Source organism: Hemicordylus capensis, chromosome 2, assembly GCF_027244095.1.
Source record: "Hemicordylus capensis ecotype Gifberg chromosome 2, rHemCap1.1.pri, whole genome shotgun sequence".
Taxonomy (NCBI): Eukaryota; Metazoa; Chordata; class Lepidosauria; order Squamata; family Cordylidae; genus Hemicordylus; species Hemicordylus capensis.
In genome coordinates, this window is record NC_069658.1 from 171423160 (window position 1) to 171447585 (window position 24426).

Sequence of the window (24426 nt, forward strand, 5' to 3'; positions counted from 1 at the left end):
ATAAAGGACAGAGCAAAAAAAGAGATGTAGATGTCACCAAGTGTTATTGCTGTGACCTTAATATGTGTCAACAGGAGGGGCTATGCAGCTGCACTGCTGGGCTGGACTGAAGTTGTTCAGTTTCTAGTTACTATAATACTTATTCTTCTAGCAAACTATTTACACACACTCTCCCCGCCACCTGTATATTGCTAATTTCAGATCTAAAACTCATAGACCTGAGCTAAATGAAATCCACATACTTCTTCCTGAATGACACATTAGAACTATGTCAAATGTTTGCAGGCAAACATCCTTTTGAGGGAGCAGGATGTTTTATGGAAAAACCAATTTTCATCATTTCCTCAGCTTGTTATTGCTTGAACACCATTCCACCCCACCTTTTCTGCAGTGATCCCAGTCAATCTGGAACTATAACAGGAGCATGATGGGCATCCCAGGGTCAGAGTCCAGGCAATGCGTCTTGGAGTGGTTACATGGATGATCCTAACTAATCAAAAGAATACTGCCTCTCCTCTAAGCCAGCAAAGTGCTTGCAATTGAAGAGAAATGCAGAGTGATCATGTTGAGGATCATACTCATTTAAAACTGACAGTTTGCAAATGATTTGCCAATTTAAAAGAGGCGATCTTCAGCACGATCCTTCCCCTCTCTAGTCTTTTTGCAAGTATTTTCCATGGTGGATGTTTCTTACTGTGTATCATGCTGTGGATATGCATCCTTTAAACTGGCTAAGTGCTTGCAAATTGACAAGAGAAACTAAACTGCAGAAGCAGCCACCTCACCAGCTCTGATTTTATGCAAGTATTTTTACTTCACCAACCCTGTAACGTACCATGTCCAAGTCAAAGGGGTACATCTGACAAAATGTTTTCAAAACTGCTCCTTCCCCTTCCTTCCAGTTTAGCTAGACATTGGCCCCTTTACCTCAAAGTTACACCTGTTTCCTTCAGTAGTACAATACACACACACACACGTACGTAAACCTTGCCAGTGATGATGTGAGAGAAATGAGTGTTTCTGGGAAGAATCAGTAGATGTACTATTTTTTATTTCTGTGAAATCTTACTTGTAATGAGACACACAAATCCTGCACTTGGTTTGTAGCTAAAAATAATCTTGAGATAAATACCTTAGAGAAGAATAATTTGGTCCCACTTAGAAGACATCCTAGCTACCCATTTCAAAACAGGTGGTGTAATGTTAAACGAGCAAAGCAGCCTTTTTTTAAAAAAAGGTAGTATGAACATGAAAATTATATATCTTTGTTCTTGTGCACAACATAACTTTAAAGGATTACTTTGCTGCAACTTGTGTACTCAAAAATGACACTGGATATTACCAATATTTGAAGCATTCTGCTCTTCAGAATAAGAAACTGTTCCCAATACTGGCTACATCTTTGAAATTGTACTTCCACACAGTTACTGGGAGTATTAAATAGTTTGCAAAAATACTGATATATCATTACAATTACCATGTATTACTGACACTCAGCAGCACATATGAAAAATGCCTGAAATAAAGTCAACCCCGCAAGCAGACCATGTTATCAAGTAATGCCATCCCCCTCATCCCAGACCTAAGCAATTATTTTATATAATTTTTTACACTCTAGTTTTTCATACCTGTTATTAATTGATGCCGATTAGATTTGTGCTGATTGTGCCCCTGGAAAGCACCATAGCCCTGTAAAAACTTAAGCCAAGAGTGTATGTGGGGAGGGGGTAAGAAGAGGGAGACAAAAGAGGTATATGGGAAGGTGAAGATGGTAGAATTTATGAAATTACACACCATCCCATCACTCCTTTGAAACAGTGCATGTTTAAATTCATCCTTGCCATGATCCTATTTGAACACATGAATCCTGAAAAAGTATATTAAAAACTCTGGCTCAAGCAAAAAATCTCAATGTGCTTTCTAAGCCTCATTCTTTCAGGAGAGTCATAATATCAAGACTGCAGTGGGGGAAAGGGAAGGAAAAATGAAGACAAACAAGATTAGCAAACATGGGATGATCAAAAGAGCTGAAAGTTACCTGCCAACAGGTCGGTACTGGATGCCACCAAACTGCTGCGTTTACTGTTTTACCACAGGGGGGAAAAGTTTAGGGAGGAACATTCTCAAGGTTTTTTCACAAGCTCTCTCTCTCTTGCCATCAGAAAGGGGAGAAGGGAAGTTTTTCTCTGGATTGTTTGACTTTTTTTGGCTCCTGAAAAGTTTTGCAAAGAACAGTAAGAAAGTGTGAACTGTTAGAAATAGTTTTTTAAAAAGGAATAATGGTATATATATTCACAAAGCATAACAATGTTAATTAAGGATTACAAACTCCCACCCCAAAACATCAATTTATTGACATTGCATTAAGCAAATAAAATACATTCAACTGAAAATGGGAACATGAGGGGTATGGAAATTTCTAACCATGGTCTAAGCCACCATCAGAACATTCCAGAAATCACCCTCCAAGGTCAGAGACACTCAAATTTAAAAAAGAAAACAAAGGAAAAAAGGAAACATTTGGTTATAAATCCTACAATAATTTGTATTACAGAAATTCCTAGAACAGTGAAAAATTAAAAATAAAAGACAGTAGCAGCAGAGGTTACCTGTCTGAGCACCTACAATTCCATAGAGAGAACAGGAGTGGGTCGTGAGTCTCACACCAGCCAAATAGCTCATAAACCTTCTCAAAAAGAGTGAGCCATGAGAAAGAACTGTACATGTTGATTGCTTTTACAGAGTTTAAGCCCTTACACATTTAACCAAGTAGGGCTTCCCCCCACCCCCTCAAACTAGGAAGATTATTGGAAGTTTAAAGCAATTTATTCCACTTGTTGAATCTAATTAAGTGTCCAGTACAGAAACTCTAGCAGTGTCTTATTTTTATACTGCAGGTCCAGAGCATCTTTCTTAGCAGATCTTCCATATGATGCATTGCTGGGCAAAGTTATAGAGGTATTATCACACAGCTTGAAAGAGGAATGGAACCCAGCAACAAAAGTAGTCCATAAGTATGCTGTCCTTCCATCATGTATTATTGATGATCTATCACAGTGTTCCAGAATAAGAGGAGGATTTATAAAATGTAGCAAAACATTAAACTAAATATCTGAAAACATACAAAGCTATAAAACAATCTGCAATTTGGTACAATATTTGGTATACATGTAACAATGTTATCTGCAGGATTGGCTACATATATACACACAAATAAATAAGACAACAAATTGATTTCCATAACGCTCCACCCACCTCCTGCTCCCCGCACCCCAATCCCCCAGTAGCCTTGCTTCCATTTTAACAATGTGTACTGTCATTGCCTACACTGGGCACTATGGCTTTTGTCTTACTAATCGCTGCCACAGACTGTCAATCTAGGAGAAATAATGTTGGTGCGTTTAATGTACTGAAGCCAATGTTTTTTAGGGAAGTGCATCATGTAGCACTAACCTGTGTGAAAGTTATACCTTGGTTAGTAAGAAATTCATTCATTTTACCTATGAGGAATGTAATTAGAACAAAACAAACTTATTCCCCACTCTAGATATTTTCCTGATGCAGCTACAGTGGGCAGGGTAGATGAGGGATCTACAACCCGTTTCTTTAAATAAGGAGTTTCCTGTGAGATTTTGCTAAGCAATGTCAGCTTCTATCTAAATGAAGTGTGAGGCTTTTACTCTCCCACAGATCATCAATAGACTCTTTTCCAGTCTCATAATGCACCCAGGACCAGCGGACAAACCAACATATGAAAAGCTCTTCTTGTTTTGTCTGTATGCATTTCAGAAGGAAGCATGTGCTTCATTGCATTTATACTGCTGTAAAATGGGTCTAGGAAATTGTAAAAAAAGAAAAAAGCGTGAAAATCACAGTTGCCACATATTTAGCCAGAGCAATATAGGAACTCAATGTAGCCCATGTCAGAACCATCAAAGAGTTACCAACTCCTTCCTGGGCTCGCTCCACTTGCTTCTTGTGAGTGGTGTAGAGGTCTCTAAACTTCTATCAGCTAACAGATGGTTAATTCTTTGCATATATTCCTGAAAGATGCTCACAGCATTTTAAAGCAAGTATAGGGAATTGTTACCCAGCCAGGTTTCCAGAGGAACTTATCTTTTAAAAGACACACATTCAGTTGGCAGAGGACTGAAATCATCCCTAAGCAGAATAAAACCTCTTAACCTACTCACTAAACAGCTGAGTTTTGTTTTAGCTTCTGCTGGGCATTTGATTCTTTAATGAAAACCTTTGTATCTTTTGTTCCAATCTGATTATTCTAAAAGGCTGCTTTTTGCTTCACCAGCTAACGCCAACAGTCAGCCTTCCACTTGATTTTTTAAATAATAATAATAATAATAATAATAATAATAATAATATTTAATGCTACAAAAAAGTCATTATTACATTTTTTTAACAAAACAAAACAAAAAACTGTACAAACAGGCATGATCAAACCTCCATGAAAGCAGGTTAACACTGTTCTGTTTATTGCCTCCTGACGTCTCTCTGCGTAGTATCCACACGTTGTGTGTATTTAAGGTCCGAGTGAAGGTAAACAGCCAAGTGGAGAGGATGGGATAGAGGGATGAAGCTCAGAGCCTCGGAGGGCAAAGGGAAAATGCTCCTTTGAAGCACTCAGATAAAAGCAGCATTGCACACATAAGCTGCCCACCCTTCAAAAACTCTCCATGGAACCATCTTTTTGTTGTAAACATTTTACTTTGTGTGATTTTCTTTATGTAATACGTTTTTGTATCTATATTTCTATATGCTAGCATATACTTCTATATGCTATAGTTTCAATGCTATATGCAACCCAAAGAAAATAAATGAGTGAGAAGTGGGTGAGGAGGAGGAAGGTGAGGCCATTAAAACAGACCCAAAGCTGCTGTTTTGGTTCTTTTATCAAATTTAATAAGAAAATGCACAGCCAGAAGTATCAGGGTTGTGGGGGTTGGGAGAAGAGATCATCAGGCATTCTGGAGAAGAGTGACGAACTGGACAGACAAAAACCAATGACAAAACAAAGCAAAATACAGACACATAGAGGGGCCTGAGATCCATATTTGTGGCCTTAAATCATATTTCCATTCTGGCTGGGCCTTACTGGCAAAGTGTCCTGCATTGTTTCTTAAAACCTGCCTATTTCTCTTCAGGATTTCTCCTCCTTAGCAAGTCAGGATACTTTAGATTTCAGTTTTCTATAAGAAAGGTTACTAGTAATAGTAACACCTTGAGTTTACTCCAAAATATTTTTGAAATTTGCAACCATTTCAACCCTCCTCCACACCCCCTCCCATATTTTTCTGGGTAACAGATTAAAAAAAAAGACAGAGAAATGTATGTGTGTGTCTAGGGGTTCCCCTGCCTTCACTGCTGCTGTTAAATAGGGTGGGGTATTTTCAAGTTTGGCCACTGTTAAAGATGCAGGCATTGAGAAGGAGCATTAGACAAGCATGTATTAGAAATGAAACATTAACATAGCATATATCTTGCAGAAAGAACTAACACACTAACAAATACAAGTCAATGCACATTTGTTTTAAACTAGTGTTATTCTTTTTCACATTGGATTAAACATTATTTTGTACACCAAAGTTAACAGTGCTGTTTATCTTTGCCTTTTGTGCAAAAGTAAACATGCCACTTCTGCCATCAATGAGCATGACTGAAATGTATGCACATCTCTCTTGCTCCCACCCCCAAAATCCAAGAATTAAATTGATTTTTAAAATCTTCACATATACTAAAATCTTTTCCCCAAGGAAGGTGTCACCCCTCCCTCCCCAATATAACGTGTATGGACACAAACCCATCTGGTAATACTGAAATGGCAGAAGTCGCAGGTTTGTTTCAAAAACTCATGTTGAATTAATAAATGCTGCACGCTGTTAAAATACTTAAGGGCCAGATCTTCTAAGACTGTCACGGGTTGTTTATCAGGTGTGTGAGTTCTCACAGATCCCATTGACATTAGATGGAAAAGGCTGATATTTAGAACCTTTAAATGAAAAATGGCTGCCCCAAACCTCTCAACTCCTATGGGACAATAAAGCAAGAGGTATAAAGGAACCAATAGGATTGAGCTCCAATGAGGTGAGGGGATGGTTTGCAGATACATTCGTTCACAGATGTTTTTTGAAAGTTCCAACAACTTTCCAAACTTTGAAAGCACAAATCAAGCTGAATCACACTTCCCTATGAACAGACGTGCTCTGCAATGGGATCATACATCACAGTGGCATCGCTAATGAAACTGGAACGTGTTAAACCCTCCCACACAAACAAAGGCTTTTAACTGGGCATTACCAATTAGAAACTGGCTGTCAAAATATATCAACTAAATGTGCGTTCTGTAAGGTTAACAAGTAGCAAAAGCAGCATTCACAGAACATGCGTGTTTTGATCTTGCTTCCCAGGCTAAGTCCTTCCTCTCACCTCCATGAGCTGCTTCCGATAAACAGCACTACAAGTTGGTAGGTTTTTGTTTTTTTAAAAAAATGTACAAGAAAGTTGGTCATATTTATTTACATGTGGCATCACTCCACCAGGAGTTTAATCTCATTGGCTATTAGCTGGTTCATGTTGAAAAGACCCCCCGGGAGCTTGGTGAGCAACTCTCTCTCTGTGGTTTCAGGGTCACTGTCGACAGAGCTGGAGCTAGCACTCATATTGTCGACAGTGGCACTAGCTGGAGGGCCCAGCTCTGGCTCGCTAGTCTCGCTAGCCGTGGATACCACAGAGAGCAAGGACATGCGTCGTGTCAAGCGACCGGGGGGAAGAAGGGAAGCGGCATAATCCGCTATGATACCAGCTACATCTAGATTACAAGCCTTGTCAAAGGCAATGAAACCTACATTTGCATTGGCCTCGCAGACGTAGAATGAGCCATCATCCTTCATTAAGAGGTCGATGCCACATATATCCATTCCCAAGATGTTAGACACCTGGATTGCCAGCTGCTTGCCTTGTTCACTCAGTGAGCACATCATTCCTATGCCACCTGGCCAAAAAAGAAGAAGAAATTTTTGGGATATGATCTTTTGAAGTTCTACTGGCCGAACTAGAAAAAGGACTACGTATTATTTGGCAAAAGCCAGAGATGTGGGGTGGAATGTTTTCCACAGAAAACTTCTAACACTGAAGGTTTTCCAGAAAAAATTCCCATACTTTATTTCTGTGAGAAAATTTTTCATTTAATAAAATTCATTGGTCAGAACCCACACATGCAGCAGTGCAGGTTCCAGATACATTAATTACAACTTTAAAATTGCCAAGCTTGCCTAATATTGCATTGGCATCTATTCATTGTTACTAATTATTATTTTATTATTAATTTATTTTTTTAAAGGAATTTTATGAAACAATGACCAACCACCCAAACTAGCATTGCACGTAAGCAGCACTGAAAGTTCGACTACTGCTGCACTGACACATGAGCAGAGGAAGGGGCAATTTTCTTGAATCCTTTCCTCTGAAGCCCACTCTGCTTCACCTAAACATGACCCTGAGGGCTGTGTGACCCTCAGCGACATGTTTTGGTGACACAAGGTAACGTGAAATTGAATTAATTAATTAATTAATTAATTAATTAATTAATTAAGTTATCCCTAGGAAATGTGTGAGAGAGTACACTTTTATTGATTTATTGAGTATTCCAATAAAAATTAGGCCCCTGTGTCAGAATCTCCAACTCTGACAGAAATGCACCACTACCACGCATGGAGATGTGTGCTCCTGATGCAGTCAGCACCAGGCTTGCTATTTCCAGTGCAAGGTGGGGAGGGTGTTCTCCAGAATCAGAGGCTGTGAATGGGATGCTAAGAAGCTATGGAAGCAACAAGCTAGTGTGCATGGGAGGGTGCACGGGAACACCTAGGAAAAACAGGTTGCTTACCTGTAGCTGATGACCCTTGAGTGATCTGGGGGTATTCACACAACTGGGGATCTGCACCTGCACAGTAGCTAACTCAGTAAGATTCTGAAGCTCCGTGTAACGCTCCTCTGCCCTGTGCATCCATTAGAAATGGCGGTTGGAGAGTTGTTGCCTTTGGTTCCTGGACGACCACCACATCATGAGAGGGCAAGGTAAGTGAGAGATTAGTATCATTGTTAATTATTTATCCTCCACCTGTAATGGGGAGGATGGGTGGGTCATGTCAATACTTCCAGATCACTCAAGCATAGTCAGTTACAGGTAAGCAACCTGTTTATCCTTGATGTGATCCCAGTTGTATTCATGTAACTGGGTGATTAGCAAGCTGCCTGTATAGGTGGGGGGTACAGGTTGCGGCTTACCTCTACATTCCATATTACACTAGGATCTGTTTCAAAAGGCCTCTCCCAAATGAAGCCTCTAATGAGGACCTTAAGTCCAGTAAGTAATACTTGATGAAGAGATGTACAGAAGACCAGGTCACTGTTTTTCTATTATAATCTATAGACTCTCGACTGACTGGCTGCCAAGGAAGGTAGAATGTGCTCAAATGTCTCTCAACAGTTATAAGCCCTTGGCCCTGATATGTATCTGTTATAGCCGAGACAATCCACCTTGATAACCTCTGTCTAGTTATTTTTTCTCCCTAATCTTCCCCGTAGGATATGATCAGAGCACTGTCCCTCCTGAACAACTTTGTTTGATCTAAATAGAAGGCTAACACTACACGTGGTGTAGGGTTAAAGTGCTGGACTAGGACCAGGGAGACCCAAGTTCAAATCCCCATTTGTATCCCCATAATAGCTGGATGACTCTGGGCCAGTCACTTCTCTCTCAGCCTAACCTACTTCACAGGGTTGTTGTGAGGAGAAACTCAAGTATGTAATACATCACTCTGGGATCCTTGGAGGAAGAGCGGGATATAAATGTAATAAAATCATCATCATCATCATCATCATCATCATCATCATAATGCCACCATCCTCTTTTGGTATTTGAGAATATCTTGAATAGAATCACTCCCCACTCCAATCTGTTGATTCCAGGGGATTTGTTCTATGGTATCTTTCCCCAATAATGTTTTGACCTCTTCTAATAAAGTCAGAGTCAAGTGTGTATACTTGATACCCTGGAAGAATGGTATTGTTTAGAATTCTATTGCATAACCATTCTGTATAATACAAAGAACCCATTTGTCTATTATCTGTTCCCACATGGAGTAAGGTTCTGCTAGCAATGACACTTTGACTAAAATGTGTTGATGTGGAGACATCGAAGGCTGTGTTTATTATTCTCATCCTATTTCTGATTAGAAGTGTTTTGTTTGTTCCTAGGCATGTATGGCCAACTTTGATTGCTCCCTGGTTTCCTGAAATATCTTGACTTGGTTTTTATATTGTGATCTATATTACCCATATGACTGACCAAATGTGTATGGCTGTTTTTGTTTCAATGAATAATCTTGCTGTGTGGATAGAATCACAAATGATTTAGCCATTAACTTGGATTTTTTTTAGTTTTTCTAAGATATCATCTGTCTCCTTGCTAAACAGACCACCTCCTTTAAATGGGAGGTCTTCCGTTTTTCTAGTTTCATATTGCAAAGTGGGTGAACATAGCCAGGCATGGTGGCATAACACAATTGCTCCTGTCATATTTTTCGATTCACAGTGGTGTAGTGGTTAGAATGCTGGACTAGGACCAGGGAGACCTGAGTTCAAATCCCCATTCAGCCATAAAACTAGCTGGGTGACTCTGGGCCAGTCACTTCTCACTCAGCCTAGCCTACTTCACAGGGCTGTTGTGAAAGAGAAACTTAAATATGTAGTACACCGCTCTGGGCTCCTTGGAAGAAGAGCGGAATATAAATGTAATAAAATCATCATCATCATCATCATCGCACACACTGAAGTTAAAAGAAAAATTGGAAGTGAATACATCAGGAGAGTTAGAAAAATCCTAAAGTCCAAACTCAATGGCAGGAACACCATACAAGCCATAAACACCTGGGCTATACCTGTTATCAGATACACTGCAGGAATAATAGACTGGACCCAGGCAGAGCTAGAGATGCTAGATCGTAAGACCAGGAAAATAATGACCATCAATCATGCTCTGCACCCCCGCAGTGATGTAGATAGGCTTTACCTCCCTCACAGCTCAGGTGGAAGAGGAATGCTGCAAGTCCATCAAACAGTAGAGGAGGAGAAAAGAGACCTTGAAGAATATATCAAGGACAGTGAAGAAGATGCACTTCAAATGGTCAATAACGAGAAACTATTCAACACCAATGAAAGGAAGCAGGCCTACAAGAAAGAACAAGTCAAGAACCGAGCAGAAAAATGGAAAAATAAGCCCCTGCATGGTCAATATTTGCACAATATAAGTGGAAAATCAGACATCACCAAGACCTGGCAATGGCTTAAGAATGGCAACTTGAAGAAAGAAACAGAGGGTTTAATACTGGCTGCGCAAGAACAGGCACTAAGAACAAATGCAATAAGAGCAAAAGTAGAAAAGTCAACAACAGACAGCAAGTGCCACCTTTGTAAAGCAGATGAAACAGTGGACCACCTAATCAGCTGTTGTAAAAAGATCGCACAGACTGACTACAAACAAAGGCATGACAAGGTAGCAGGGATGATACACTGGAACATCTGCAAAAAATACAAGCTACCTGTAGCCAAAAATTGGTGGGACCATCAAATTGAAAAAGTTATCGAAAATGAAGATGTAAAAATATTATGGGACTTCCGACTACAAACAGACAAACATCTGCCACACAATACACCAGATATAAGTGTAGTCGAGAAGAAAGAAAAACAAGTTAAAATAATCGACATAGCAATACCAGGGGATAGCAGAATAGAAGAAAAAGAAATAGAAAAAATCACCAAATACAAAGATCTACAAATTGAAATTGAAAGGCTGTGGCAGAAGAAGACCCAAATAATCCCAGCGGTAATTGGCGCCCTGGGTGCAGTTCCAAAAGACCTTGAAGAGCACCTCAACACCATAGGGGCCACAGAAATCACCATCAGCCAATTACAAAAAGCAACTTTACTGGGAACACCCTATATTCTGCGACAATATCTATAACAATTGACAATAAAATTCAGCCATCCCAGGTCCTTGGGAAGGACTCGATGTCTGGATAAAACAAACCAGTCAATAACACCTGTCTGAATGTGTAAACAAGAAATAATAATAATAATGACATACAGTATTAATATGCTGTTTTGTCATGTCAGCAGATTTAATCTGCAATTCTTTGACCTTGCTCTCCCAATTGTCCTCTTTAGCGTTAGCAAGTTCTTCCCAAAGTACGCTGAAAACTTGACATACATGCCATATAATTGGCTATGCGCATGGATAGGTAGATGTTGAGTATAACCTACGATCCAATGCATCTAATTTCCACCCTTCTTTGTCTACAGATGCAGCATGCTTTCTATTGGAATGTGATAAAGCAGCATAATCCACTACGAACTAATTTGGGACCAGATGCTTGAAAAACTAAGCACAATTTTCCTCTTGCACTTTATACATATTCTCCAATCTTCTGGAGATGGGAGCAATACTTGATGGTTTCTGCTTTGCCTGTTTTGAAGCCTGGAATAACACCAGAAGCATCGACAATGCACCAGGTTGCAATGTTTTTGCTGTTTGAAGAAATTTAAATACTGAGTCCTGTATTTCCTCAGCTACTTATTTAAGCCATGGATGGAAACCATGTCTCTGATTAAGGAGTGATAATTTATATGTTCCTCTTTAGGTGAATCTGAAGATTTCTTTCAAACGTCATCATCAGGTGATGGCTCTGATGGTGTTTCTGTAGACTCAGACTTGTCCTCAGTCTCTGATCTGGAGTCCTGTCCATCAGAATGTTCACTCAGTTGTATACTCCTATCATGCTCCTCTGTATTCTCCTCTGGTTGATCTTCTGCAGGAGAACTAGAGGAATCAGAAACTGTCATTTGATAGTAGTCATTTGGTATAGTATAGTAGTCATTTGGGTAGTAGCTGCTGTTACTAATCTAGTCTCAACAAAAGTTGCAGTGACCAGCACATCAGATTGTGTGATAGTTCCTATCTATAAAAAAGGGTGTCGAACTGATCCATCAAACTATCGACCTATAAGTTTATTAAGTATTATTTCAAAATTATATGCCAGACACCTTTTGGCTAAGCTTACTGACTGGGTGGAAGCCCATAATGTTTTCGCCCCTGAACAGGCAGGCTTTTGCCAAGGGCGGTCCACTACGGAGCAAGCATTTATGCTACAGCATCTAGTAGAGAAATATTCTAGTAAGCCAGGCTCTGCCCTGTACACGGCCTTTATAGATCTGAAAGCCACTTTCGATTCAATCTCCAGAGAAAGGCTATGGGCAAAGCTGCATGAGTTATCTTTGGATAAGCGCTTGTTAGTGCTGATTTACAAGCTTCATGAGAACACCCGCCTAAGAGTCCGCCTGAGCGCACAGGGCCAAGTCTCGGCTGAAATTCCTACTTCCAGAGGGGTAAGGCAGGGCTGTATTTTGGCCCCCATTCTATTTAATATATATATCAACTCTATTATTTCCATCATGAGTGTCCCCTCGATCCACCCCCCCCCCCAAACTGGCCCATCAACATCTTGCCATTTTGCTGTATGCCAATGATATGTCCCTTATGTCCCTTAGGACTGAGACGGGCCCTTTCATTGCTCAGCTCCTATTGTGCTGAAGAGCTTATCGAAGTAAACTATCAAAAAACTAAAGTGTTAGTTTTTGTCAAGCGCCCCAAACGCCACATATGGCGAATGAATGGTCATCACTTGGAACAAGTTAAAATCTTTAAGTACCTGGGCGTGGTTTTCCACTCCTCGGGTCAGCGCCAGGCACATCTAAATTATATTGTGCAGAACGCCCAAGCCTCAGCCCACCTAATCAGATCCTTTTATTTTACAAAGGGGGCTCTTTGTATTCCAGACGCTCTTAAACTATTTCGTGCCCTTTATTATTATATGGTGCTCAGTTGGGCCCTTTTGGCAATTTCATCACACTGGAAGCTATCCAAACAAAGTTTATTAGATCTATATTGCAGCTTCCCAGATGTGTTCCTAATGCTGTCTTTAGGCGCGAGGTGGGCCTTGGGTCCTTGGAAGCGGAGTATTGGAAATGCATTTTTGCATTTGGGTTAAAATTAGTCTTTTCTCAATCTGGACTTGCCCCCTTGGTATTAACTGACAATTTCGATTCTACCTGGAAGCATCTTGTTAAAACAAAATCCCAATTTTATGGGTTTTCACTGGATATGCTTATTAGTTTGGGTTATGATTGTGCTAGGAAGTCTATTAAACAACGTATTTCTGACACTGATTTACAGTTAGAAGTTGCCAAAATCCCAAAAGGTGTTTACCTTGGAGATCAGCTTTTTAACACAAAACCCGCTGCTTACTTAAATAATATTTCTTTTTCCAAGTTCAGACGGGCGCTATCTTTAGCTCGATTAAATGCGCTCCCTACAGCGGTGCTCCAAGGGAGGTTTAGGGGGGTTCCTTACGCATCCTGACTTTGCCCTTGCGGTTCAGGCGATATTGAGACTACTGAACATGTTATTTTACATTGTGACCGCTACAAGAATGATCGATCAACACTTATCTTGCCGTATCTTGTGATGTTTCCTGGTTATCCAGATGAGTCACTCTTAAAAATTTTATTGTCAAATTTTAATCAAGCCACCAACACAGTGGCTAAGTTTTGTTATATTTTATGCAAATTATGTTCTGTTGTGTGTGATAATGTTTCTGGTCAATGACTGAAATAAAGTATGTTCTGTTCAGATTGTGTTTCTGAAGACGCTTGACAAGTAGAAGCCGTTGCTGTAGCACAAGCTGTGCAAGTCACCAGATGCGATCGTGGACATCTAACATCCATAGGGTGTCTTCCTCCCTACCCTATCTTCTGTGAACTGCAAAACATGCATTTGTTGTTTATAGTTCATATTTGGGACAAAATAGTCAATTGGAGATGAACATGCTGCTGAATACGGAGCATATAATCTCCTATGGTAATCAGTCTCCCCTGCCATGAGCATATCATGTTGCAGGTGTTGGCCTTATGGGGCTACATTCGCAATGATGACCCCTACATGCCTGTTCTGGATTCCAGTTGTAAAGCCTGTGCCTGGCTTCCTCCATCGGTAACTTTTGTGGAGCAGGTGACATGGAAGGAGTTTTGGGAATTTCAATCACATCCTCATCAAATCCTACATCGTCCCTGAGTGAATAGATTGGTGACTTTGGGTAATCTCTCAAATGCATAGTGATCTTTGGCACTGTTGGTATCACTAACACATTGCAGAGCTGTGAACTTTCCAATCTCATAGGCACACTTTTGCCCATAGTTAAGGTATCTAACATCAGTATTACAGATTCTGTCAGTGTCGATAATGGTGTCAAGGACTCAGCTGTCAAAATCCTCGGTGTTGACCCAGTCAATGGGGTTGAAGCAGTTGATGAGGTCAGACCCTTTTCACTGGGTTTTGATGATTCCATTGATGTTGATGTAGATAGACATCAAAGTGGTGGACTTTTGACTGCGATGTCAAATGTGTCAATGTCAAAGACTATTTGTGAAATTCTTCTTGGCTATTCAGGCTTCCCCTTCTTTGCCTCTTTCGAGGAATTCGAGGCCAGTTTAGATGTAAAAGACTGCACTGTCAATACCGAGTGCTTCAGCATTGTTGAAATTTCCCCACTTGGACTTGGTGTCGCGCGCATAGGTGTCAAAATAGCCAACCCTACGATGGGGTGGCTACTACTGGTTTCAAGCAATCAATCAGCTTTATTACAGTCAAAGACCAAGATAGGTAAATACGTACAATTATCAGTGAATATAAAAATGTCTATACTACTGGTGTCCATGTTGATGCTTTTGCCAGGATTGACAAAGGGACTTGCGGTGGATGTAGTGCTAAGTTATACTAAGAGTCTTTTAGATGAAGTTCTAAGTTTTTCCAAGTCTGTTTGGAAAATGACAGATTTTTTTTTATTTTGGAAAATGACAAACAGGCTTGTCTTGTGTTCTTCCCCTAAATACAGAAGGCATAAATCGTATCTGTCAGAAGTGAGAAGTTTTGCCTTGCATTTTTCGCACTGCTTAAAGGTCTTACAATCAGTCATGAAATACAAATGTTGGCTCTGTGAACAGAGCAAACCAAATAATTAAATTATCTCACTGTCTAACAGCTACTCAAGGAAAGAATACCCCAAGTAAGAGAAAGAATCTCTTGATGCAGCTTAGGCAGCAGTCAGAAAGGAACTCAAGGCAACAATGCTCCAACAACCGTTTCTAACAAATGTGCACAAGTGTGGGAGAAGCAGCAGTCCACAGAGCTTCAGAATGTTTCAGAGCTACTGCGCAGATGCAGATCCCCAGTCATTTGAATACATCAAGGATCTGTAGTTCCTCTCAGCACTTTCCCTGTGGGAAATATATCAATAAAACATATGTCCTCTCTCACTTACTTCCTAGGGATAATCAATCACCTCAAAACCTTAATTACAACTTTGATATTTCTATACTTGCCTAATATTGCATTGGCATCCATTAACAGTTACTAATGAACTCTATGTAATAATGACTGCCATCTGGACTAGTGCGGTAGTGCAAGTTCCAAACAACCATTGCATTGTTGCTTGAGTGGGAGGAGAGACGATTTTCACCAAATATCCCTCCCCTTTCCACTACAGCTCACTGAAATACATCCGTGAGGATCACACATCCCTTCCTGACATAATTATGGTGATGTAGAGTGGACTTTAGTCACCTAATGGTGCAGTGGGGAAGTAATTTGCAGGAGAGACCAGAGGAGAGAAGCTTGCAGGAGAGACAAGAGGAGAGAAGATCTGATCCCAGGTAGACCCCAGGGTGAGAGACTGGGTGCCTGCCTGTTTGCTTGTCCTGCATCCCCCCTGTCTGTTATCTGCCCCCCAGGACTGGTTGCTGTGCTGAGGTGAGGCCTTGCAGGATTGGGGCCAGGGAGGAGGGTGACTTGGCAGTTTCCTGCATTCCAGCTGCCTAGAGCTGCCTACTCAGGGCTATATAGGCTTCTGCCAGTGGCGGCGGGGTCGCCCCTTTGGGGGAGCCATTTCGGGGGACACCAAGAGCGAGGGCCAGGTCTCTTGGCCTAGGTATTTGTAGCAGTGTGCCCGAACCGGTCCGGCGGCCATTCCAAAGAATGGCCGAACTGCCGGACCGGTCCGGCCCTGCCTGGTTCGGGTCCGGGTGGGGGGTATGCCTTTAAGGGCGGGAGGGCTTGCTTAGCCCTCCCGCCTCCTTGCCCCCGCCAGCGCCCGTATTGAACAGTATAGGGGCGCTGGAAACCAGCCGCCTCCCCCCCGCCGCCGCGGCGGCGAAATAACCCCCAAGGTCAGCCAGCCCTCCCTCCCTCCCAGCTAGCTGCCCTCCGGCAATCGGAGGCCCGGTCTACTCAGTGATCGGAGGCCCGGTCTACCCAGCCCTTTCCCGCCGGGTAGACCGGGCCTCCGGAGAACGGCGTGCTTTGCGGCGCGCGCGCAAGCCGCCATTCTTCAGGAGGCCTTCCGAACGAGAGGAGCTCTGTGCCGGAGCTCCTCTCGTTTTTTATACAGTGTTCGAGTGGGTGAGCGAGCGAGTGGGTGGGTGGGTGGGAGGGCAGCTAGCTGGGAGGGAGGGAGGGCTGGCTGACCTTGGGGATTATTTCGCCGCGGCGGCGGGGGGGGGGCGGCTGGTTTCCAGCGCCCCTATACTGTTCAATACGGGCGCTGGCGGGGGCAAGGAGGCGGGAGGGCTAAGCAAGCCCTCCCCGCCCTAGAAACAAGGCCCCCCTTCGGTGCCGGTCCGGACTTCTCCGGACCGTGCACATCACTAGGTATTTGTATAAGGGGGGCATTTAATAGTGCAGTTTCTGTTTTTATTTGTCCTGGGTGAGACATTCTTAGAATGTGTCTGGGTTTAACTGGAGATGGGGAGACAGGGTCACACAGTCCACTGACTGTGGGGCGGCCATTCCGGTGGGGAACAGAAGAAGGAATGTTGGTAGGTCAGCAGGCCATTACAGGGGAAGGTGACTTGGAAATCTAATAGCTGTTTCCCCTTCCGGCTGTCCTGCCAGCTCTTTGACCTTTGGGAGCAGTGCCAATCATCCTTGGAACCTCACCTTGCTCTTCTGTAATGCCAGGTCAGTCCAGAACAAATCAGAAACTATCCATGATTTGATTCTGGATGAAGGTGCTGACCTGGTATGTATTACAGAGACCTGGCTGGGGGAGGCTGAGGGCCCAGTGTGGTCGGCTTCTTCCTCCAGGCTACTCTGTTGAGGAGCGGGTGAGGGACCGTGGGCAGGGAGGTGGAGTGGCTGCGGTCTATAAGAATAACCTTTCCCTTACCAGGATCCCTGTTAGAGTGTCGGACCATATCAAATGTGTGTACTTAAGTCTGGGGACCAGGGATAGACTGGGACTTCTGTTGGTGTACCGATCACCCCGCTGCTCAACAGAGCCCCTAACTGAGCTGACAGACTTGGTCTCTGACTTGGTGTTGGAGTCGCCCAGGCTTGTGGTGCTGGGGGACTTCAATGTTCACTTTGGTACCGATTTGTCCGGGGCGGCTCAGGAGTTCACAGCAGCCATGACGACTATGGGCCTATCCCAAGTGGTCTCGGGGCCGACGCGCATTGCTGGTCACACGCTTGATTTGGTCTTTCACTCTGATCAGGGTGGTGTTCCGTGGGTGGGGACTCCTGTGATTTCTCCATTGTCAGGGACGGTCCACCATCTGGTTAAGGTCGGACTCACAATCGCTTCCCACCTTCACAGGGGCGAGGGACCTATTAGGATGATCCGCCCGAGAAGGTTATTGGATCCAATAGGATTTCAAGAAGCCTTGGAGGGATTTAGTGTTGGCTCTGCTGGTGATCCTGTTGATGCCCTGGTGGAGAATTGGAACAGCAAACTCACTGGGGCAGTAGACATGATTGCTCCTAAGTGTCCTCTCCGACCTGCTTCAAAACTGGCCCCTTGGTATACAGAAGAACTATGGGGGCTGACTACAAGGTAGACGACTAGAGCACAAGTGGAGAAAGACTCGGCTTGAATCTGAAGATTGCAACATAGAGCTCTATGACCTATGCTCAGCCCATACGTGCGGCAAAGAAGCAATTCTTTTCTGCTCGTATTGCATCCGCAAGTTCACATCCGGCGGAATTGTTCAGGGTTGTGAGAGGGCTAGTGAGTGCCCCTCCTCCCTTGAATCAGAATCTGGAACCATCGATTACCCGCTGTGATGTGTTTAATGAATTATTTGTGTGGGAAATCTCTCGTATTCGGGCCAACTCAGACTCAGTCTCCACAATTACCTCAGTGTCTGATGTGGAGGTGTCCAGCGACTCCTCTTGTGTGATTAGGTTGGATCAGTTCCAGTTTGTGACTCCTGAGGATGTGGACAAGCTGATTGGAATGGTGCAGCCCACCACCTGTTCTCTTGACCCTTGTCCGACATGGCTTATATTATCTGGCAGGGGGGTTGTTGTAGAAGGCCTGGTAGAGATTATAAATGAGTCTCTGAGGGAAGGTAGGATGCCTCCTTGTCTTAAGGTAGCAATTATTAGACCGCTTCTGAAGAAGCCTACCCTGGATCCCTCGGACTTGAACAACTACAGGCCTGTCTCCAACCTTCTGTGGCTGGGCAAGGTAATTGAGAGGGTGGTGGCCTCACAGCTCCAGATAGTCTTGGATGAAACTGATTATCTTGACCCATTTCAAACTGGCTTTTGGGCTGGCTATGGGGTGGAGACTGCTTTGGTTGGCCTGATGGATGATCTCCAATTGGCAATTGACAGAGGAAGTGTGACTCTGTTGGTCCTTCTGGACCCCTCGGCGGCTTTTGATACTATCAACCATAGTATCCTTCTAGAGCGTCTGAGGAGGTTGGGAGTTGGAGGCACTGCTTTGCAGTGGTTCCGCTCCTACCTCTCGGGCAGGTTCCAGATGGTGTCCCTTGGGAGACTGCTGTTCTTCAAAATCTGAACTTTTGTATGGTGTTCCTCAGGACTCCATATTGTCTCCAATGTTGTTTAATATCTACATGAAACCGCTGAGAGAGATCATCAGGATATTTGGTGCAGGGTGCTACCAGTATGCTGATGACACCCAAATCTATTTCTCCATGTCAGCATCATCGGGAGAGGGCATAACCTCCCTAAATGCCTGCCTAGAGTCGGTGATGGGCTGGATGAGGGATAACAAACCGAGACTGAATCCGGCTAAGACGGAGGTACTCATTGTCCGGGGTCAGAACTTGAGAGATGATTTTGATCTGCCTGTTCTGGATGGGGTCACGCTTCCCCAGAAGGAACAGGTACACAGTCTAGGGGTGCTTCTGGAATGGAGCCTCTCCATGGTGTCCCAGGTTGAGGCGGTTGCCAGAAGTGCCTTCTATCAGGTTCGGCTGATACGCTAGCTGCGTCCGTTTCTTGAGGTGAATGACCTCAAAACAGTGGTACATCTGCTGGTAACCTCCAGACTGGATTACTGCAATGCACTCTATGTGGGGCTGCCCTTGTACATAGTCTGGAATCTACAGCTGGTCCAGAATGCGGCAGCCAGGCTGGTCTCTGGGCCATCTTGGAGAGACCATATAACTCCTGTATTGAAGGAGCAACACTGGCTGCCGATATGTTTTCGGGCAAAATACAAGGTGCTGGTTATCCTATATAATAAGATGGTTGGGTATCTGCTTCCGTGTCCCTGGTGGACATTCTGCGCATGCATGAACTGCAGGGGGCGCCTGACTGGCTGGAACATTGGCGGCGCCGGCCATGGCCAGAGGAGGCGGTGGGCCCGGCCGGGAGGAGGCGGCGGGGGAGGCCAAAGACGACGGCGGGCCTGGGGGAAGCCAGAGCCCTGGGGAAGCGGGCCCTGCAGAGGGGGCGGAAGAGGAGAGGAGGCGGCGGGCGGTGGCAGCCATGTCCAGAGGAGGCGGTGGGCCCGGCCGCGAGGAGGCGGCAGAGGAGGCCGGAGAAAACGGCGGGCCCGGGAGAAGCCGGAGCGCCGGGGAAGCGGGCCCAGCTGAGGGCCGAGGCGGAGAGCCGGGCGAGCGGAGAGCTGGGCGGGGCACCAGCGGGTGGGGGCGGCCAGCAGGCGGGTCGGCGGCAAAGTGGTGATGGGCCCTGCTCAGGGACAGGCCTTCTCCGCTGCTGCCCTGAGGCTTTGGAATGCGCTCCCTAGTGAAATAAGAGCCTTCCCATCTCTGACAGCTTTTTAAAAGTCTTTAAAAACACATTTCTTCACCCAGGCTTTTAATTAATGTCGTTTTAATGGTTTTAATGCTGTTTTAAAATATTTTAAAATTTTTAAATTGTTGTAATGTGTGTGTCCACCTCCCTTTTTGTCTTAACGAATGTTTTACTTTGTTTTAGTTCTGTTGTAAACCGCCCAGAGACGTAGGTTTTGGGCGGTATAAAAATGTTTAAACAAACAAACAAACTTGCCTTGGGAGCAAGAGGTTGCTGGTTTGAATCCCCACTGGTATGTTTCCCAGACTATAGGAAACACCTATATCAGCAATACAGGAAGATGCTGAAAGGCATCATCTCATACTGCGTGGGAGATGGCAATAGTAAACCCCTCCTATATTCTACCAAAGAAAACCACATGGCTTTGTGGTCGCCAGGAGTCAACACTGACTTGACAGCACAACTTTACTTTACAATGGACTTTAGAGGAAAGAGGAGATTAGCAAAATTCACTCTGTCCCCTGGCTCAAGCAGTAGTGTAATGGTGCTAGTCTGTGTGCATTTTTACCCATGCAATTTTAAAATTAAAAATGGGAAATTTTTCATGGAAGTTTTCCATTTTGCACCAGTTCCAAAATAACTGTAGAAATAAGACCGCACAGCATCACTATTCTTTTGTTGTGACAATTTGCATAAACCATGTAAACTGAAAGCAGTCCAACTGGAATGGCAATTAAGAAACAACCTCTTTCCATTTCTTTCAAACTACAAAATCTCATTTTTAATCTCCGCAACACATGTGAATTATTACAAGTAATGCACATGAAACATCTGTCAGGCCTCAAACTCTTCCTTGTGGGTGCCACCAAATCCAAAAGCAAGCGCACTACCATTCTTACCAAGTGAGCAATTGCTCTGCATTCTACCATCTGTTGAGCAACGCAGCATTGTGCCCACCACACGGCCTCCCACCACGATGACACGCACATCTTTGCCATGGGACTCCTGGACGTATTTTTGGAATAGATAAGGGGCCTCATGACGAATTAGATGGCTAAGATCCGCCAAATGATGCTTGTCTCTTGCCAGAAACACAGCTTTACCTGCATCAGGAGAGCAAACAAGGTGAAAAGGGATCAGGGACATATGAGTACAAAAAGCAATGCATCTCTCCCCATTTCAGTGCTGTGAAAGACTTTCCTAACAAGAAAGGTTGAAGCTTTGCATATTATGCTATACTATAAAAATAGATTTAAAAAATATAATTACCTTAAGCAAACTCACAATTTTCACGACTTTTCCTGTTATCAACTCCCTCAGTGTAGGTCTGCTAGTATCCTTCAATCAAGCCTGTACCATTCCATCCTATTCTAGAAGCACTAAGCTGCAAGAGTGTTTTGCAACAGGTTTTGGAGTCTCTGGACACACAAAACAAGGACTGCACCAACAACACTTCAAAGATGAGGGGAAACTCCAGTGTGCTGTATATGTATCTATATAATTAAATCAATAAACTCAAAAAAAAAAAAAAAGCCAGGCCCAGTAATCAATCACAACTGTAATCAATTACAATAATTAATGCAATAGAATACAAAAATGACTTAAATAATTCTTGCCAAACACAAATTTATTATCAAAGCAATAACTAAGCTGAACATAATAACAAGATTGCTTACCTGTAACTCTGGTTCTTCTAGTAGTCATCTGTCCTTTTACACAAATGGTCTTCATGCATGCATGGAGACCACGTCGGATACTTCCAAGCTTCAGCTCTCCTGTTTTGGAGGAAACCCCGACCCCAGCTGCTATGTGCGGCAGTGCCACTCCTCATTCCCTCAGGCTGCCTTCAGAAGACCCTGGCGGGGAGAATGGGAGGGCATGTAAAATGACAGATAACCACTAGAGGAACCAAAGTAAGCACCTGTTCTTCAACGTGGTCTCTGTCTTTTACATAAATGGGTGCATAGGAAGCTGCCTTACCTGGGAGGTGGGCCTAGTTGAAAATAGATTGAAGAACAGCTCTGCCAAAAGCCATATCCTTTTGCGCTCTGGCACCAATGGCATAGTTCTGAATGTGGGGATGCCCAGGTCGCAGCTTGACAGTCTCTATTGGTACCGCTCTTCCAAGGCTGCAAACAAGGCCATGGAACATGCTTTGATTGTAGGCAGTAGTTCCTTGTGACCCAACTTATAGCAGATATTGATTGTAGTGACAAGCCACCTTGACAAGGTCTGTACGGAAACCTGGTGTCCCCTCCTCTGTCATAAGCCACAAACAAGCATCTGGATTGTTTCCAATCAGCACAGCATTGAAGGTAAAAGGACAGCACCCTGTACACATTGAAGAGCTGCGAACGGCACTCTACCAGTAAAGATGGGTTTTGGGAGAAAGCAGGTAAATTAATAGGTTGGGAACGATGGAAAGATGAAACCACCTTTGGAAGGAATTGCACTACTGGCTACAAGACCACCTTGTCTGAGTGGAAAGCAAGGTAGGGAGGATCCACTCTCGCAGACATGGTTCAACACTGGCCAAGGGTTCAAACGGGGGAGTGGGGAGACATGCCAGAACTAAAGAGAGACCCCAAGTTGGGGTCATGAGCCATTTTTAGAAGGGCATCCTCTATAATAAAAGGCTTAGGTGTGCTCCTGTGTCTCTGTGCCCGTGTCTTTCTCAGCAGTTCTGGGCATGCGCAGAGCATATGCCCAGAACGTCCGAGAAAGATACAGCCGCAGGCACCAGGCAGCCATGTTGGAGGAGGAGAAGCGGCGGCCGAGGAGAAGCGGCCGCCGCCGAAGCCAGGCGGGAGGACGAGGCAGCGGGGGAAGCCAGCCGAGGCAGCGGCAGCGGAGCCACGGCCTCGGCCAGAGGACGCGTTGCAGCCGAGGAGCCTCGGCCAGAGGACATGGAATGGCCGAGGCGGCAGCGGAGCCGCGGCCTCGGCCACAGCAGCCAAATGACCCGGAAGGAGGCAGCGAGGGAAGCTGGCCTCGGCCAGAGAACCCGGAATGGCTGAGGCCCAGGCCGCAAGGTGGAGGAGGGCCAAGTGGGCCCAGGGACGCCCTCCACACAACATTCTCCCAGCCAAGTCCTACACTCATCACCGCTCCACCTCGCTCACCTCCGGCGGCAGGTACGGCGGGGTTGTTGGCCTTGCTTCCCTGGTGTCGCCCATTCTTTTTCCGCCCGTTAGAAGTGCCGCCACCACCAGCGGAGCCACAGCCGCTGCCAGCGTGGCCACACAAAGCCCCGCCATTCCCACTCCCCACAGGCCGGCAGCAGCCCCTGAACAGTTCTGACACTCGCGAGTCCATCCTGGACCAGCCTGACACCCGAACCACACCAGCCCCCCCCCCCCCAAGGCTGCCAAAGCCGCCTGCAAACCCCAGACTCTGCTTCTCTGACGCCTACACTTAACTCTGTCTCCTCCTGGCGTCAGAAAGAATCGCGGGACACCACGGGTGTCCAAGAGTGTGGGGGAAGGGGGAAGAGTGGGGCAGTACTCTCAGTAGGATCTAATAAACGTATCTATACAATCCTACTAGCACCCATTATTTCAACGGGCTTAAAATTACTAGTATATAAATAAAAGAAAACAAACAAACGGGGTCACCTGGAAGGGCATGAGATAAGCCTTTAAGAAACATCGTTACAGTGGGGTGGTGAAACCAGGAGTATCCAGACCTCAGGGAGTGTGCCACAAAAACCATGAGATGGATCTTAAACCCAGAACGTTTCAAATATAATAAATAAGAACAAATTTGTTGAGCCATTAGGGAACAAGCATTAAAGTTATGTTGCTCTGCATATGATCAGAACCTTTCCATTTATGCGAATATGATTTTGTTGTGGCAGGTTTGCAGGCGATGCATCGTCCCCATCAACATACAGCCTGCCAAAGAATTCAAGGTGTAGATCTGAGCCTCAGGGAGAAAGACATGACAGAGATTTGTGTCAAAAATCAGATCTATTCATTGAATGCACTTCGTGCAAACAAGCTGGGACTTCCCATAGTTCATCTGAAGACCTAGAGATTCCAGAATTCTAACAGTCCTCTCAACCACAGCTGATGTTTCTTGGGGCAAATCTGCAGCTATAAGCCAATAATCGAATTATGGGAAGATCTGAACTCCACCCTGCTACAGGAATGCAAGCAGAGGGGTTGTGCATTTTGTAAAGACCCTGGGGGTTGAAGCAAGGCCAAATGGAAGAGCCTTAAATTGATACA

The 24426-nt window shown here is 44.3% G+C and overlaps 1 protein-coding gene across 6 annotated transcripts in view; it reads right to left on the reverse strand.

The window, feature by feature from the left end:
* The window catches only part of RIMKLB (ribosomal modification protein rimK like family member B), a 96586-nt gene that overhangs the window by 13596 nt on the left and 58564 nt on the right, over window positions 1-24426 (reverse strand). For 3 of the 6 annotated variants that reach the window (XM_053300553.1, XM_053300552.1, XM_053300550.1), the window contains exons 6-8: window positions 21097-21300; window positions 2039-7006; window positions 1629-1698 (exon numbers count right to left, since the gene is read on the reverse strand). In XM_053300553.1, coding sequence (XP_053156528.1) covers window positions 6543-7006; window positions 21097-21300 — 668 coding nt within the window. In that variant the 3' untranslated portion in view covers window positions 1629-1698; window positions 2039-6542. The remainder of the gene's footprint in view (window positions 1-1628; window positions 1699-2038; window positions 7007-21096; window positions 21301-24426) is intronic. The other 3 variants (XM_053300551.1, XM_053300554.1, XM_053300555.1) reach the window with 3 other exon arrangements.